Below are 16,994 nucleotides of genomic sequence, written 5' to 3'. Positions count from 1 at the left end.
CCCTTACCATCAATACTTATCACCTCTATTTTATTAAACCTAAGGTCCTTTTAGTTTACCTTTTACACAAACTCGTGTGTACCTTGTTAAGAGCTCTCTAAAAGGTTAGGGTTACAAAGGAGTTATTGGAGAAATTCCTTTCAAGATAATTTATCTCTTACGACTAATACCTATCACCTCAATTTTATTAAACCTAAGGTCCTTTTAGTTTACCTTTTACACAAACTCGTGTGTACTGTGTCAATAGCTCATTAAAACATTAGGGTTACAAAGGAGTTAGTGGAGAAAGTCCTTTCATGATGATGCAATGATGTCATAGACCAGAGGTGCTTTTTACATTTTGTTCAATGCATATGACATGCATGGCTAATAAATTAAAGAATCATGATGTGGATTGTGAAACCTACTCTTTCCTAGTATTCAGCAAGCATATTTAAGGTTCATTTTACCAAAATAAGGATTACCTGATGCATGCAATCATGCAAGTCCTACTGTTTCCTCCAAGAGAGGCCTGGAATTCGAATCAACACATCTAGGAAAATTTGTAACTTTTTGAGTGTACCTTGAATTTTATGGCAAATAGACAATGTATTTGAAAAGTTGCATATACAACCTACATCCTATTCATCCTTTTGAGCAAAGGTTGCAAACATATGTGCGGACAGAGTAATGAAAATGTATTCAAGTATAATTCCTCCTTGCCTGTAATATTCTTGTAAGTTTGGATTGCCTGTAGGGAACGTGTTGGCCACGTTTACGTTCATCACCTAATGCACTTCATGTGGACAATTCAATAGATTCAATAATAGTTAAAGTAACATAATTTATTATCAATTCGTGTAAAGCTATTTTTCTTCTTTTTTTGTTCACGAAAAACACATCTATTAAGAATGAAAAAGCCCATCGAGACGAAGATCAATGTGAAAATACATCATGCAAGCGTGAAACTAAACACCCTAAGAGGTGATAATAAACAGCTCGTCCGAGCTAACAAGAGAGCAACCAAGGCTGAGGTTGACAGCTATTTTTGTTCTTTTAAACTCAAACCAAAGTTTAAAACCAATCAAGATTGCAAGAACTTGCTTTGTTTTATGTTGTAAGAAACTCAAAACCTTCCGTGAAATTAGAATTGTAGGGTTGGTGCCCTATATCAAGTCTTCATTCGCAAAATAAATTTTACCTTATTATGACACACCCCTTCATTATTTCCTTGGTATGGAAGTTTGGAAGAGGTTTGACAATGTCTTAATTTCAACAAGAGTACTACTTAGAGATTTTACAAACGTTCTAGACAAAAGAGGTAGCTAAACAACAAAGTTCTAGATGGTGGCTACCCAATGGGAAGCCCAAAGAAGACACTTCTCCACTGGTTGACTTGACAAAGTACAAGACTTTGTCGGTAGTCTCAGTCCCCACATCAAATATGCACTAACTCTTCAAATCCAAGGAATACTCTCTAAAAGGCAGGCATTAGACTTCTCAAGGCACAAGTAATCACTTTCAGAGTTAGGACCACTCTTGGTGATTTCGATTGGGCTAGGAAGCTAGACTCCAAACAAGGATATTGCTTCTTGTTGGGGTCAAGGGCTACCTCATGGCTTAGCAAGTAGCAACTACAGGTATCCCTCTCTTTTGAAAGAGGCAAAGTATAGAGGTAATCTTATGGGTCTATGTGGATTAGATAGATTCTTGAGGACAAGGCTTTTTAACAAGTGGAGCTCATGGTTATACAACATGACATCTAGAGTAGCTTTGGAAAAGTAGATGAAATTTAATACCAATCCATTATAGAGCAGATATATGATCATAATTGGACTCATTTGATGTCCAAGACTAGAGACACATCCGATGTTTTCACAAAGGCTAGTCCAAGAGAGCATTTAGACCACATGGGTAATGGCACATGACCAAGTTATAGGGAGGGTGCCTAAGGTGGGGCTCATCCTCTTCCGTAAATATTACTGCACATGACCAAGTTATAGGAAGGGTGCCTAAGGTGGGGCTCATCCTCTTCCGTAAATATTACTGCACATGACCAAGTTATAGGGAGGGTGCCTAAGGTGGGGCTCATCCTCTTCCGTAAATATTACCGAAGGCCTAAGGCCATGGGTGCAAGTAGAATACTTTCTAATTCATGTCACAAAAGAAGGAGAGCAATGCAGTGCAATGTGTGAGGAGTGCACGGGCATGGAAAGCACTGTGGTGCATAAAATGGATGCAAAGAGGTGTGAGTGTAGGAGTCGTCTTGTGAAGGCGCTCAAGTTCAAATGTACAAGAGGTGTGAACACTTTCACAATTTCAAACATGACATTTTCCCACCTCTTCTATCTATTTTTGCTAGGTATGTGTCATCCTTCACACGAACAAGAACATACGTGGGGATCTTTGCTTTTCCCAAGCAAGAGAACTCTTCAAACCCTAATACGATATAAAACACCCCCAGTTACGTCAAATCACATTTGACTAAGGTGAGGTATAAACACTAAGTGAGAGTCTGTAAGACTACGGACAATCTCGCAAAAAAACCAATTACCTCCCAGCCACCATAGATCGATTACCCTCCGAGCCTAAGGTCTAGACCACCGTGGAAGGTAGCTAGCTTCAAAGTCAAAATATGTATCCCATAAACATGCTCCTTTCTCTAGCTACCACTCCTAGGCCAATAGGTCTATGTCCAGAGCAAGATTCAAGTCCTCTGACCTCAAATATTAAGCCTTGGCTCATACTTATAGACCTAGCACGAGCTAGGTAGCCTAACTTTAGGTTGCATGAATAAAGTAGGATTACTTTATGTAAAGCCATACTTTCCCCTAATTAGCTCTGCTAATCCTAGAATAGCCATGCCTTTCTTAGACTAGCCCAATCCACATGATCTAAGCCTCATCCATGCTAGCTCTAGTCTCAACCTGAGGTTAATCCATATCCTAGGTTAGACTATGTTCTAACCCTAGATCCAATCTGAGATCATACGTAGACTACGTCTAACCTATGATCCATATCTTAGGTTAGGCTATGTACTAAACCTAGATCCAATCCAAGATCATAGGTTAGCCTAGTTGTAACCCTAAACTAGCCAACCTTCTTCATTACTTTTTGGGACATAATTGGTGATATGGTCACCATTACTTTTTGGGACATGATTGGTGATCATATCACTTCAGCTCTACACAGTGTTTTGGACTCTGGTGCTCTACCTGATTCACTTACAAAGGGTCTCATTATCATATCTCAAATTGTGTTATAGAAATTATGTTACCCAATGGAATCCCATTACTCTCTTGGGCACTACATATATGATTTTGGCAAAGGTGATTAGCTTGCAGCTGCAGCCCTTTCTCGCAGATTTTATTCATCATGGTACACAAACGTTTTTGTACATGGCCGAAGCATTTTTGATGCAGGGCTTGATGCAGGGCTATTGAAGCAGAAGAAGCTGCTACTGAAGCGGGGAGGGGAGCGGCAGGAGAGGGAGGGGTAGGGACGCGGGCAGCCCCACTCTCGTTTGATGAGTTAGTTGGGCTTTTGTTGCAGGAAGAGGAGAGATGCTCAAATTTCGCCAAAGCTGCTCGTCAGGGTGAGCAAGCGCTTGCCATGGGTGGAAAAGGCAAATTTCAGAAAAAGTTTGAGCCAAAACACAGCCATACAACTCAGCCCCAGGAGGGGAATGCAAGCAGTTCAAGCAAAAATCAGAAAAAGGGCAAATGCAATTATTGCAAGAAGCCAGGGCATTACATCGCAGAGTGTCAGAAAAGGATTGCCAATGAAAAGAAGAGGCAAAGGGAATGTCCTCCTGACACTGCGTCGAGATTGACACCTGCTGCTTCATTGCTTGTAGCAAGCTGGAAAAATCCTTTTCCATTTCATTCTTGACAGCTGTAGCCTCGTCCCTGAGCGATCTCTCCATCTTGCTACCAATGACTGCGTGTATGTCTTGCTTTACCATGGTTCTTATCACATCCAACAGTCCATCACATATGGTGCTGTACAAGGCCCAGGCTGCGGACATTATCTTATTGTGCATAGATGCAGATGATGGATCTGAGGAGGGGTTCATGAGGTGCTCTATTATCAAGAAAAAGCCTTCATCTTTGATGTCCTTTTCAAAGTTAGCTTTAGACCATGTCTTCACATCCGAGGTTAGAAAAGTTGTGACAGACTTCTCATAGCACCAAGCTTTTTCACTAAATAGCTGGCTGCCATCACTTGTTTCTCCAAGGACGGAGACAATTTTTTATCCAAGAGCCCATCCATCCACAATTTCATACCAAGACCCTTTTCAGTGCCACTTTGCTTCATGCAAACCAACCCTAAATAGGGGCATCTAGGCTTTTCCTTCAAGTTTCGCATGCTATTGTTACCATGACTTTGTTCTCCACACCCGTGAAGATAACTGGTTTTGCTCTACCCTCACTAGAGGCTTGGCCAGGCTTTGGACTGAAGTATACAGTGTAGGTCACTTCCTTGCTCTGCTCTGTATTTCCACCCGGCATTGCCTTAATTGTGACCTGCTGCATGAAGCAAATGGGTTTTGCAGTGTTGTTACCAGCAACCAAAAACACACCATAGGAATGACTTCCATCAGGGCTGAGACTCCGCAGGTTAGCACCGGACAGCTCTAGCAGTAATTTTGTTGCCCCCACTGAAACTCGTGCTTCAGATGCACATGGTGAAGCTCATCTTGCCCAAGGTGATAGAGATTTTGTGTTTGCTGCATTTAATGAGAAGATGGATGCCAGGGGGGATTTGAATGGTGAAAATCAATCAGGGGATGCTTCCCTTCTTGCAAGTGATACATGGTATATCGACAGTGGTGCTACTGAGCACATGACTCCTCACCAAGAGTGGTTTGAGAGCATCACACCTATTCACGGCAGATAGGTTACATGTGCCAATGATGCTTCTCAAGACATCATCGGAGTTGGGCACATTCCTATTCAGCTTGATAATGGGGAAGTTAAGTATATCCGAGATGTTTGGTATGTTCCAGATTTCAGGCAAAATCTGATTTCAGTTTCAAACATTGCCCATGATCAACATATGTTGGTCGAATTTCAGGATAACCAATGTAGGATCAAGGATCCAAAGAAAGGGTATGAGGTTGTAGCAACAGGCACATATGACAGAGGCTTATACAAGCTTGATGCTCAGCCTTATGATCAGAAGGTATTGGCTGTAGCAAACACTTCCCAGGCTGATTTATGGCATGCCAGGTTTGGACATGTCCATCACACGGCATTGTCCTACTTGTACAACAACAATATGACTCAGGGAATGCCAAAATTACAGCAACCAGAAAATGAAGTGTGTGAGGGGTGTGCACTTGGCAAATTGCATTGCTTGCTATTCAGTAAACAAGGCAAGAATTGGGTCAAGGCAACTAGAGTGTTGCAGATAGTGCACAGTGATGTATGTGGCCCCATGACTATTTCCATGCATAGAGGAGCAAGGTACTTTGTGACCTTTATAGATGACTTCTCCAGGTTCACATGGCTTTTTCTCATCAAGGAAAAATCTGAGGTGTTCTATTGGTTTCAGGAGTTCAAAGCTATGGCTGAGAACCAACCCAATTCTAGAATTGGAACACTCAACTCAGATAGAGGGGGAGAGTACATGTCACATGCATTCCATGGATTTTTGAAGCAGCATGGGATTAAACATCACTTGACATGACCTTACAAACCACAGCAGAATCCACTCCCTAAGAGGAAGAATCGTACTCTCATGGAAATGACGAGATGCATGCTGAAATTCAAGAGAGTCTCAAAGGATTTTTTAGGAGAAGCAGTTGTGACAGCCACTTATATTCAGAACAGATGCCCTACCAAAGCTTTGGTTAATGTGACTCCATTTGAGGCTTTGTATGGCTTTAAACCAAAGGTTAGTCATTTCAGAATTTTTGGCTCAGTGGCATATGCTTTGGTTCCAAATGCACATCAGACAAAGCTTGATGACAAGAGTGTCAAATGCATTTTCGTGGGATATAGCACTGAAAGTAGGGGATTTAGGCTTTATAATCCCGCTACCAAGAAGGTAATAATCAGGAGAGGTGTTCTCTTTGCTGAGAATGAGTGCATGCAGCCTGCTAGTGCATACTTGCCACCATAAGATGACACCTCTTTGGACATCATCCAGTTTGAGGATGATGAGACGGAGTCTCCTGATGCTTCCCTTTCTACTTCTCATAGTTCAAATGGCTTGCCACATGTTGAGGATGGCTCTCCCTCAAATGTTTCAGATTTGTAGCCAATTAATGAGAATAGACAGCCTCATGTTTGGAGGCATTATCAACGTCGTGAGGCAACTAAAGATGTTGATGCAGCTCCAAGTGGTACAGCAGAGAAATCTATTCCACGTTGGGCAAGGTTGACCATTCAAAATGCTAAGGATCAGCCTACTTTGGGGAAAACCAGGGCCAGCACTCCAAAAAATCAGCAAAAGGTCAATTTTGCTTTGATGACCTCAGTGATGGAACCTGAAAATGAGCCTTAGAGCTTCAAGGATGCTCAGCATAATCCGGCATGGCAGAAATAGATGAAATTCATAATGCATAACTGCCTCCAGACCGTAAACAAATTGAAATGGTGAATATCCAATGCTGGCTTTATATGCGGTCTTGTAAGCAAAAAGAGTTGCGGGGAGCAAAATATCCCAATCCTCCAGAGAATTAAGATACAACCGTGTCATGATACGACACATGGTCTTATTGGAGCTCTTAGCCAAGCCATTGGCGCAAGGGTAATATGAACTAGATGTCTTGTGAATTATTTGTATTTGGGTGGTGATGTCAGCAATGACATCATTTAGGAAGTAGGTGCCTCGATCGCTCATCAATTCCACAGGACATCCAAACCTTGAGATGATTTGATCATAAAGAAAAGTAGCTACCACTTGAGCAGTGCATGCCTTTGCAACCTTGGCCTCAACCCATTTGGTGCCATAGTCTGTGGCAATCAAGGCGTACTTGTTCCCTCTTCAAGCGGCAGAAGAGATGGGTCCAACAAAGTCCAAGCCCCATCTATAGAAGGGGGGCATTGGCTGAATGGCTTCAGGGAAGGTACTCACATCGGGTAGGCTTGGGACTAGCTTGTTGACACGAGTCACAACCGCGCACATGAGCATAGTAGTCTTGGAACAACATCGGCCACCACAATCCTGCTCGCATTATCTTCCGAGCAGTGGCCTCTGGGGCTATATGACCCCCCCCATGCCTGAGTGAGCCTCATCAAGAATGGCTTGTGTTTCATGAGGGAGCACGCCGCCGAAGGATATGGTCTTTACCTAGCTTGTACGACTATCCAACAATCAATTTGAAGGGGGCAGCTTGAATGATATGTTTTCTCTTTTGGGCTGGGGTTAGCCTTTTTGGAAACTCACCCGTGGACAACAAATGAACAATGTTTGCATACCATGGTGGAATGGAGTCCACTGCAAACAAGCAATCATTCTTTGTCACTGTCACTTCGAAGAGGCCCATGTCTAGCAATTTATCCTCCACCCCTATTGGTGCTTCAATTGAAGAGATCCGTGTCAAATGATCTGCAAGTTGGTGCAAACGTCCTGCCCTCACTACAATGTCAAAGTTGAATTCTTGAAAAAGAAGTATCCATCTACTTAATCTACCCCCAAGTGTGGTTTTGCTCAGCAAGTACTTGAGAGCTTGATGATCATACATTTGATATTGGTTGTCCCAAAGATGGCTGTATATTTGCAGCATTCCCTTCACTAGGGAGAGCCATGCTTGGCTGAACATTAGGCATGGGAGCATATGCTGTGGCTTGCATGCTTGGCTGCATTCCCACATTCTCATACATGGCTTGCTTTCTATGCCCAATTGGCGGCGAAATCAACATAGCATCAAAGATAGAATTTGTACCAAAATATTCAGGTTGCTGCCTCAAATATGGCTGAGGTGTTTGAGCCACATTTATGGACTGCACATTATATTTTGAGGAGTAGAAGTACCCAAACCAAGGCCTTGTGCTGGCTGCTCACACTATTGCACTGGCTGTACTTTTTGTACCTCTTTCTCAAGTGCTCTTTTGGGTGATTCCTCTCTCTTGGAAGTCACTTTCTGAGTCATTTTTGATGGCTGTCCCTCATGGGAAACTAATGCATGAGTGTACTCACTCTTTCCGTGCTTGTGCTTTCTTGATTTCTTCTTCTTCTTGGCATTTGTTTGCACAATCTGAGCCAAATTTTGAGCCAGCTGAGTCAAAGCAGTCACTGCACTTGCAAGCTGTGCATTCAACATAGTAGCATCATCTGACTCACTACTAGAACTAGTATCACCGTTGAGCTCAGTTGTAGCTTCATGTGTGGCCTGCTCAAAAGGCATTTGTTGTGCTCCCAGCAGCTATATACTAGCTGGATCATTAAGGCTTTCCTGCCTTCTCCTTTGAGGAGTTGTGGAGCTCTCTTGCTCATGGGTACTCACCATGTTTATGGTTGTAATATTCAGCTGTCAAAAAGTGCAGCAAAGATATCCTTCCACCAAACTACCGAGGCCCACCTCTTGAGAAAGAGTGTGTCATATCCTGGCAATGGAACCAATGAAACCAGCCTCTAATCACTCAGAGGGTAGTGGAACTAAACCTTTAATCACTTCAGCACTTATTTACAGCTCACAAAGCATATATCACAACCATTAACTGTTGCATGATCACCATTTGGCATATACCCATTTGTTCACAAACAAAACCACTGAAAAAGGGATGGAGGCTAGAATGCCCCTACTCAACAAACATAGACAAGTGCACCCGATTGGCCTCAAACACCGTGGTGCCTCTTTCGGTATTTCTTTATATTTCATAGTGAAATGATTACAAGTTGCATCTGGAAGACCTTCCCTGCAACTGAGCACTCAGCCCCAATTCACTAAGCCTTCGCAAGCCTTTCAAGCATAGAACACCATCACATAAGTGCACTTAACCCATAGGCTCAATCCAAATGCATTCTCTTTTCCATATGTAATTCCATTGGCTGTCCGGATGCAATCACACTGCACCCCAGCTGCACTCTCTTTGAGTGGTTTCCAGATGGTATTCACAAAGCTTTTCAAAGCTCCAAAATAAAATCAGCCAAGTACCCAACCAAAGAATGACTCATGTAGCACTGCCTTGGCACCTGTGAGCCAAGAAAGAGGTGGCACACGAGGCCAACCAATAGCTTATGGCAAAAAGAAATTGCTGCAGCAAAATCACAACTCACCAAGCCCTGAAAACTCAAACCAAGTCCTCAATCGCCAAGAGGACATAGTAGCCAATGCCCAATTGCATTCTCAGCCAAAGAGGAGTGCAAAGGCATAAAGAAAGAGCATTTACAAGAGCCGACCAGCAAGAATTCCACTGAAAAATGCGAAAAGAAGCACTTCTGTCACGAAGAAATGGGAGTTCTTGGGCTCAAAAGAAGCGTGCTTCAGAGAGGAATGCATTGAGAAGGTTTTGGAGAAGTTTCATCGCCGGAAAGTCCTCCAAAACTGAGAAAAACCAGTCAACCAACGCGTGGGACCACTCGAAATTCAACAGAAAGCTGTAGCTTTGCAAGAGGAGAGGCCTAGGAGGCGGTAGAAGCAAAAAGGTCCAAAAAAAGCCACTTTTGCAAATTAGACCAGCAAAAGAAGTGCTCAGCTTTGCCCGTTCTACCAAACGCACGGAGGGAAAAGCATATCACTACGAAGGGGAGGCATAGGGGAAGTCATCGGGCCAAACGGGAGTCGAGGAACCTAAATGGGTGAGGAGTTATGAAGAAAAACGGAATTCAGCTAAAGGAGGCTGAAAAACCAGTCCAAAATCTCAACAAAGGGAGAAGATGAGAGAGAAAACCACACATGTGAAGTTAAGAAGACCCAGGAAGGTCCAGGAATGGCAAAGGAGCATGTAGAAGGCACTAGAGCCACCTAGAACTCTAGGGGAGCCACTGAAGGTACATGGCCCTCTAGGGGGGCCCATTAAAAATGCCACATCATCATTTCCCAACAACCACTCTTTTAATTCCTTGGAATGCCTTTGGGCCTAAGAATTAATTACGCTTATGTGCTAGGCACCATGCCGCATTTAATTACACATTATTAAGCCCATGCTTGGACTTTTAAAACCAAAGTTGTCACGGTCTTGTAGTACATTAAAGTACTTTGAATTTCACGCCCCCGTGATATGCCGCAGGTGCTACCATCGCAAAAGTAGATGGTGAGGACATAGGAAACATGGGGGTTCAAGAGGATGCAAGGGCGGTTGGGAAAGAGAAGGATGGGGTCGAAGCCATGTATGATGGATAAGTGGTAGGAATGGACATAGATAATGGTAATGGCAACGTCGAGGGTAGGGACATGACCGGAGCAAAATGAGAGCCCACAGGCGTCATGGATGTAGAAACTAGACTCAACAGAGTGGGATTATGCATAATAGACGAAATAGTAGCTTGACCACTGGATGTCAAGTCGGGTGTTGAAGTGGGTACTACTCCCATTGAAGTGGTTGTTGATGAAGACATCGTTACAAGAGGAGAAGAGGTGCTGTCTTGACCTTGAAGAGCTCTTGTGAGGAGCTTTTGTCCTTCTTACTTTCCTCCTCCACTTGCTCTCCACTTTGTAGTTCGTCTTCTCCAGAGTCCCGATCTGACCACCAGGGATCTTATTGGTCTAGATTGATGAGAGTTTCGATGAAGTTGCTTGCTCTTGCCACTGCTCCAATGGGTTCACTTTGTGCTCGCCCTGAGGACTTCGCCAACTTCTGTCTCACATAATGCTTTCCGTATCGAGTCTGATCGGGCAAGAAGTCTTCTCTCCACTCTCCTCAAGTACCTCCTAGTTCTCTCACTAGCTCCTTCAAGGGTATCTAAACTACTCGGCATAAGAACTCTCCCCTCTAGGACCCACAAATGCAACTTCACTCTTGCTACTCAACACCAGCAGTGTCCCATCATGATCGCCATAAACTGTCTGAGGGGGAGGTCCGCTCACTTTTGGAAGTGTTACCGGAGGCCTAAGGCCAATGATGTGAGGAGCGTGAAGTGGGTGATGCGCAGACCTATGACACAACTCTACCTCAGCTGCACTACACTGCGTGATGCGTGAACCTATGACACAACACTATTCGAAAATGCTACAGAGTGCTCAGTACTGCTGAGTACTAGAACAAGAAGAACAAACCCAGAAAGGAGATAAGAAGGAACAACCCTAATAACAGATAATGGAGAAAGCTGTAGACAAGAGCACAACGCGAACAAGTGCGTATCATAGAATGAAAGGATCCTCATACACTAGTCTCTCCAAACAGAGATCAGAGGTCACTCATTCACAACAATGCAACAATAGTAATATACCATAACAATGCAACAAGCGAGCTTGTAGCTCTAGCCTCTCGCCATCTCACTCTCAATCCCCGTATATTGCTAAATGCATCCCCATCCCCCTCATCTCCCCTCTTCACCCTCACCTTTCGGATGGGAAAATTCCCCACCCTGTCCCCTCATCCTTCGCCATCCCTCCATTGAGTCTCTTCATGTCTCCTACAACAGCCAGCTTGCGCCGAGTCAGTGCATTGTAACTACTCCATGTGCACTGCCTGCAGCCACCCTGTATCTGACAAGGCACCGCCAGATGAACATCTATGCTACCAATGAGTCAAGTCTGCAGAGGTTGGCATAGCGTGACTGCACGATGTGAAGACCCTTGATGCATGACCATGTGCTTGGGTGATATGTCCTCTTGATGACTATGTCCCCATGTGACTATGCCATCCTGGTGACCATGTCCTCTCCATGACTTGTGTCATCTTGCGACCATGTCATCACCATGACTTGTGTCATCCTTGTGACAATGTCATCGCCATGACTTGTGTCATCCTTGTGACCATGTCATCCCTGACTTGTGTCATCCTTGTGACCATGTCATCCCCTCACTAAGTAACTGGTCCTGCATGATCTCAGTATAACAGTGCTTCATAAAGGGCAGACTCATTTTGGAGGCAATTATAAACTTGTGGGAGGGCTGTACTCATGCTAAAGAGACAGGACATGAAGTATGCTTTATCAAGATCGATTTTGACAAAGCTTATGATATATTAAACTAGGATTTCCTGGTGCAATCTATTCAGAACAATCTATTCAGAACTTGGGCATTGGACCAAGGTTCACATCCTTTGTGAAGTTACTCCTCTGCATTAATGGAGAAATATCACAGCCTTTGCTTCTTAAGTGTTCTCTACATACAAGGCTACCCCCTTGCCCCACTGTTATATGCTATTGCTGCAGACTCTTTGAGATGGCTAATCAAGTACCAAGCAGGCAAAGATGCATTAAAGGGAATTGAACTGCCATCTGGAAAGCAGTTAGTGACACAACAGTTTACAGATGACACAAATCTCATTGTATTTACCCTATAACTATTTTCTATCTTTCTTGCTGGTGCCCTTCTCATTCTAGTTTGGAGAAGTTTATCAAGCTATGTAGGTCTTTTTGTGGGGAGGCAATGACACTAAGAGAATATTATCCAAAGACACGTGGTCCTTTTGCACAAGACGCAAGAGTGAGGGTGGTCTGGGAGTTATCAAAATTCAGTACAAACTAGTAGCCTCTTGGAGAGATCATCATCTTTCTAGTTGACTTAAGACACACAAGTGTTCTCATTGGATTGTGCACAATCAAAAAAAAAATTTTTTGGCACGCACCAAGCTTGCACGATGCTAAGGATCGTTGATGGTTACCTAAAATGATTACTTTCTTTTCTTGATATTTGTAAAGGAAATATCAAGGTATGATTACTAGCTAAGATATGCAGAGTCATCCACATTGTACTACCTAGTAGCAAAAAGTGTAAGGGATAAACCCTAGACTTATGAGACCCTATCTCTCAAGTGCTCAATGAATAACAAAGAGCTAGGGAATCTGATTTGCATTCAAAATTGTGGTGTGCTATAAATTGGCCCTTCCGTCATCTCCTTCCTTGTCTACTTCTCAGGTATCTTGACTTACTCTTGACTTTTGTGATTGATTTCCTAAAGGACATCCTCATAATTACACCACAACCTATTAGTTCATTGCATCCTCAAAGATATGTCCTTTTTAAGATTTAACATTGTGGCAAGACTCATAATTTCTATGATTTTCTCATCGGATGTGAAAATAAATTGTCATCAGATATTATTGAGGAACTTTATCCCACGTTAAACCTCAGGTGGAAACTTTCTGATAATGCATTTCAGTCGACCAATAGATTTGGTTTGCTATACAATAAGAAAATCCCTAAGAAAATGTCCACTCTCCTATGGCTTATCATGCATAAAGGGGTATGGACAAACTACATGAGTCTAAGGATAGGCAAGGGAGATGGGTCTTGCAAGAAACGCCCTAACAACAACAAGATGTTTTTAACCTCTTTGTTGCCTGCCCCAATGCTACAACAATTTGAAAATTTGTTCAGATCCAGCTAGGGGAGCCACTTAATTGGGAGGCTATACTTATGGGGGATGCTATGAAGACCTCATATGCTACTTGGACTTGGGTTAGAGCTCATGCACTTTGGTACATAACAATCCACCATTGTCAAGACCTTAAGGGAATGAAAGGAGGGGCTCAAGGGGGGATAGAGAGGGTGAGGAGACTGAGGGAAGGCATGGAGGAATGGAGTGAGGGAAGGCATAAAGGAGTAGATTGGAGCTGAGGAAATTGGAGGTAGTAAGATAAGCAGGTTAGGTTGGTGTATGGAACAGCCGTATGAGCTTGTATACAGGAGTCCATACCGGTTGTATGGGATGAGGTAGGGAGCAATGGAAGTGCAAGAGGGCTAGGGAGAGGGAAATAGGCAGCAGGAGGGTGGAGAGTAGGGGAAGGAGAGAGGGGGGGGAGGCTATATGGAACAGCCTGTATAGATTGTATGGGCTGAGAGAGGGAAGGCCAATTTTGAAGCCTGTAAAAGAACAATCCGCTCCCTGCAAGACTTTAAGGGAACTAAAGGAGGGGCTCAAGGAGGGGTAAGGGGGGTGAGGAGAGTGAGGGAAGGCATGGAGGAGTGGAGTGGGGGAAGGCATGGAGGTGTGGAGTGGCGGAAGGCATGGGGAGTGGAGGAAAGTGGAGGCAATGGGGTAAGCTGGTGAGGAGGGGGGGGCCAAGGGGGGGGGAAGGGGGGATACAGGGCAGCCCGTACAAAGAGCCCTTGTAGAGTGTACATGATGAAAGAGGGGAGGCCCTTTAAAGGGCTAGGGTGAGGGGCGATCAGGGAGGAGGCTAGTGGAAGGGACTAGGGCGAGGGGCAACCAGGGAGGCAAAGGGGCTAGGGTGAAAAGCAACTAGGGAGAAGGCCAGCATAAGGGTGGCTAGAGGCGGGAGAGGCTAGGGGAAGGTCAAGGTAGTAGGTGGGGGGCGCAGTAACAACTCCTCCTTTGAGATTCCCTTTTTGTATTTTTTTGTATTTTTAAACTGTAACATATCCCATCCTTTTTTATCATACCTCATTTACAATGAACAAGAATGAATTGTAAATTCAGTCAAAGCTACAAAATTTAATGGGATCCACTAACCGACCTGATCACATTACCAAGGGCCAACAAGCCCGAGTTTATGGTAATAGACTCCTTGAAACGCACTCCAACTGCCCCAGTTCTTTTAGCCCTTTCAGAGCCAGCCAGGTCTACCTGCCACCAGTAATGCACATGCTACAAAAAATCAACTGAAATGCTTGCAAAGAGAGATTTTTTGCACTGTCGAGACTTGTTTTTCAGATGCAAAGATGAAGCATTGCTTAAGAGTGGTTGTGTTTTTCTTTCTGAAATATGACTTCTAGTTCGATGCAAAAATAAAAGCACCCCACAAGTGGTTCCAAATAAAGGGGAAATTTTTTTGCGAGCATTTTCCGGAAATCTGCGAGCTTTTGTTAGATCCCCAGTCACACCATCCTTAACCCAACACACACTTTTTTTTTTTTATAGTGAAACCAGTGACTATAAAATTAACATAAAATCAATGTACATGACATTAGACTCCAAAAGAGAGCCTAATGGAAGCACTCAAAAACAGTGGGAAAACACTTCAAGGCTAGTAACATCCAAATCCCTCACAGCATAACTATCATATAGAGATTTCTTGAGGGACATTCTGAAAAAAACATATGCCTGAGGGAACTGTCGTCCCATCATAAAATGCCATCTCTGTGTCCAAATAGTCCATAGTACCCGTGTTGCTTCCTCTTCCTGTCCCCGTTGCTCTCATCATCGTGAGACAGTTCCCCATTTGTTATGGTCCTGCCCGCACTCTCGGATATTGATCACTCATGTTTCTTGTTTGCTGCGGCTTCGGTTTCCCTCTATCCGATTTGGGAAATTCTTCTGGGTATTTGGATGCTTTTCATCTCAGATGTCTCGATTCCTCCTTTTCTTTCACTGGGTTCGTTTTTGGGTACTATGGACTTAACCCAACACACACACACACACAATTATGACTCTTTTTAGGTGTGGACAAAAATCTCCCGAAACCAAGAATACTACATTAAAGAAAGGAAATTTTCGGTGAACTTTTATGGATTCCTGGAGAGTGTGCAAACTTTTTTCACACATTTACACCTAGGTCTTTAGCCATACCTATGGATTACATGACGATATTAAATTTATCTATATAAATCCTAAATACCTTTATGTGTATACATCGATTTCTACATATACAACATGGTTGAGATATCAAGATCACATCTGAGATAAAAAGTATATATTTATAGTCTAAATCCCTTGCAAAACATACAACATTTTGTCACAGATAATTTGGCATTGATTTTTTTCAAGAAAGAGACTTCTATTAAGTAAGAGAAAAAACCCGCGAGAGCAAGCTCAAAGCGGAATACATCATGAAATCATGAGGATAAATAAAAAACCCCCTTAGAGTGAGGTGGAAAACAACCAAGGCTAAGGCTGAAAGTGCCACCTCAACCCTGTAGTAGTCTCAGAGAAGAAAGGAGAATCCTTCCATTCCCTGAAGAAAGAAGCCCTCCTAGCCGAGGCTGCATGGGGGTCTCCCTGCATACCCGTCCATACGGCCATCAAAGTATGTACGGTGTCTATCCAGATACTAGCCAATGTGTGCGAGGGATGAACCTGAGTACCCTCCAAAGCCTCTGTGCATCTGGCTCTCCAGATATGCCAAGATGCTATGCTCGCTAGAATCTCCCAAGAAGTATCCATAGAGGCATGTACAGATGTAAAAGAAAGGTGTGGTACCACATCCAACAAACAGGACTCAGTCTGATGACGTCGAACCGAGATGGCCCGAGAGGAGTCAAATCTCTCATAAAATACCTGAGGCCCTGTGTCTGAGGGGGGGGGGTTTCTTAACACTTCCGGAAGTATTACCGGAGGCCTAGGGCCACTGGTGCGAGAAGCGAGTAAGACGTGCCATAAGTGTCACTGATGGTACGTAGGTGAGTGCTTGTCGATGGTGTCAACTATGTGCAAGCGGTACAAGTGCTGAAGTGATGTGAGTAAGAAGAAGACCAAAGCGGAACAACATCATGGAAGCCATCCCTCGACATGAACAGCAAGGAACTTCAACCACATGACACAGGTCCGTTGTACCAGGTGAAGGGAGAGGAGGGGAGGAGAACACAACGAAAAGAGATTTTAGAGTAGCGAGCAGAGATGGGAAGTAGCATAACTCATTAGAGAGCAAGACCTCCTCTGTTGTGATCCCATGGTCATTTTCTTGGTGTGAGGCATCCATGTCGTGTGCATCCATTGCTTCCATTGCTGCTTCATGGTCTTGTCTTTGAGTCACCCTGGTGGCCTCCTTACCACTTGGTCTGGTACTTGCGGACATCATTCGCTGATACATGTGGGGATTATTAAGAAGGCCAAAAGGCATCCGTTCATACATGAGATCAGCCAAACCAGGTGGGGAAGAGGCTTCCTGGCTCACCTCTTGCTCATTCCGTGAAGTACCAAAATGGGCTTCAGGATCCTCTTCTGGACACAACTCCACCATGTTGATGGCTAAGGATCCCAGGGCCCCCATCCAAT

General features: G+C 43.8%; 1 protein-coding gene across 1 annotated transcript in view; it reads right to left on the bottom strand.

Moving 5' to 3' along the window:
* Positions 1-681: 681 nt before the first annotated feature.
* Positions 682-16,994, bottom strand: part of LOC147890183 (uncharacterized) — a 102,353-nt gene continuing 86,040 nt past the window's right edge. The window contains exons 5-6 of the mRNA XM_087390227.1: positions 14,518-14,627; positions 682-775 (exon numbers count right to left, since the gene is read on the bottom strand). Coding sequence (XP_087246353.1) covers positions 682-775; positions 14,518-14,627 — 204 coding nt within the window. The remainder of the gene's footprint in view (positions 776-14,517; positions 14,628-16,994) is intronic.

The sequence above is a fragment of the Dipteris shenzhenensis genome, chromosome 19 (genome assembly GCF_047967505.1).
Source record: "Dipteris shenzhenensis isolate YYH24624 ecotype China chromosome 19, Dip_SZ_1.0, whole genome shotgun sequence".
NCBI classification, from domain to species: Eukaryota; Viridiplantae; Streptophyta; class Polypodiopsida; order Gleicheniales; family Dipteridaceae; genus Dipteris; species Dipteris shenzhenensis.
The sequence above is the reverse complement of the archived record's forward strand: the minus strand, read 5'-3'. Positions and strand labels throughout refer to the sequence as shown.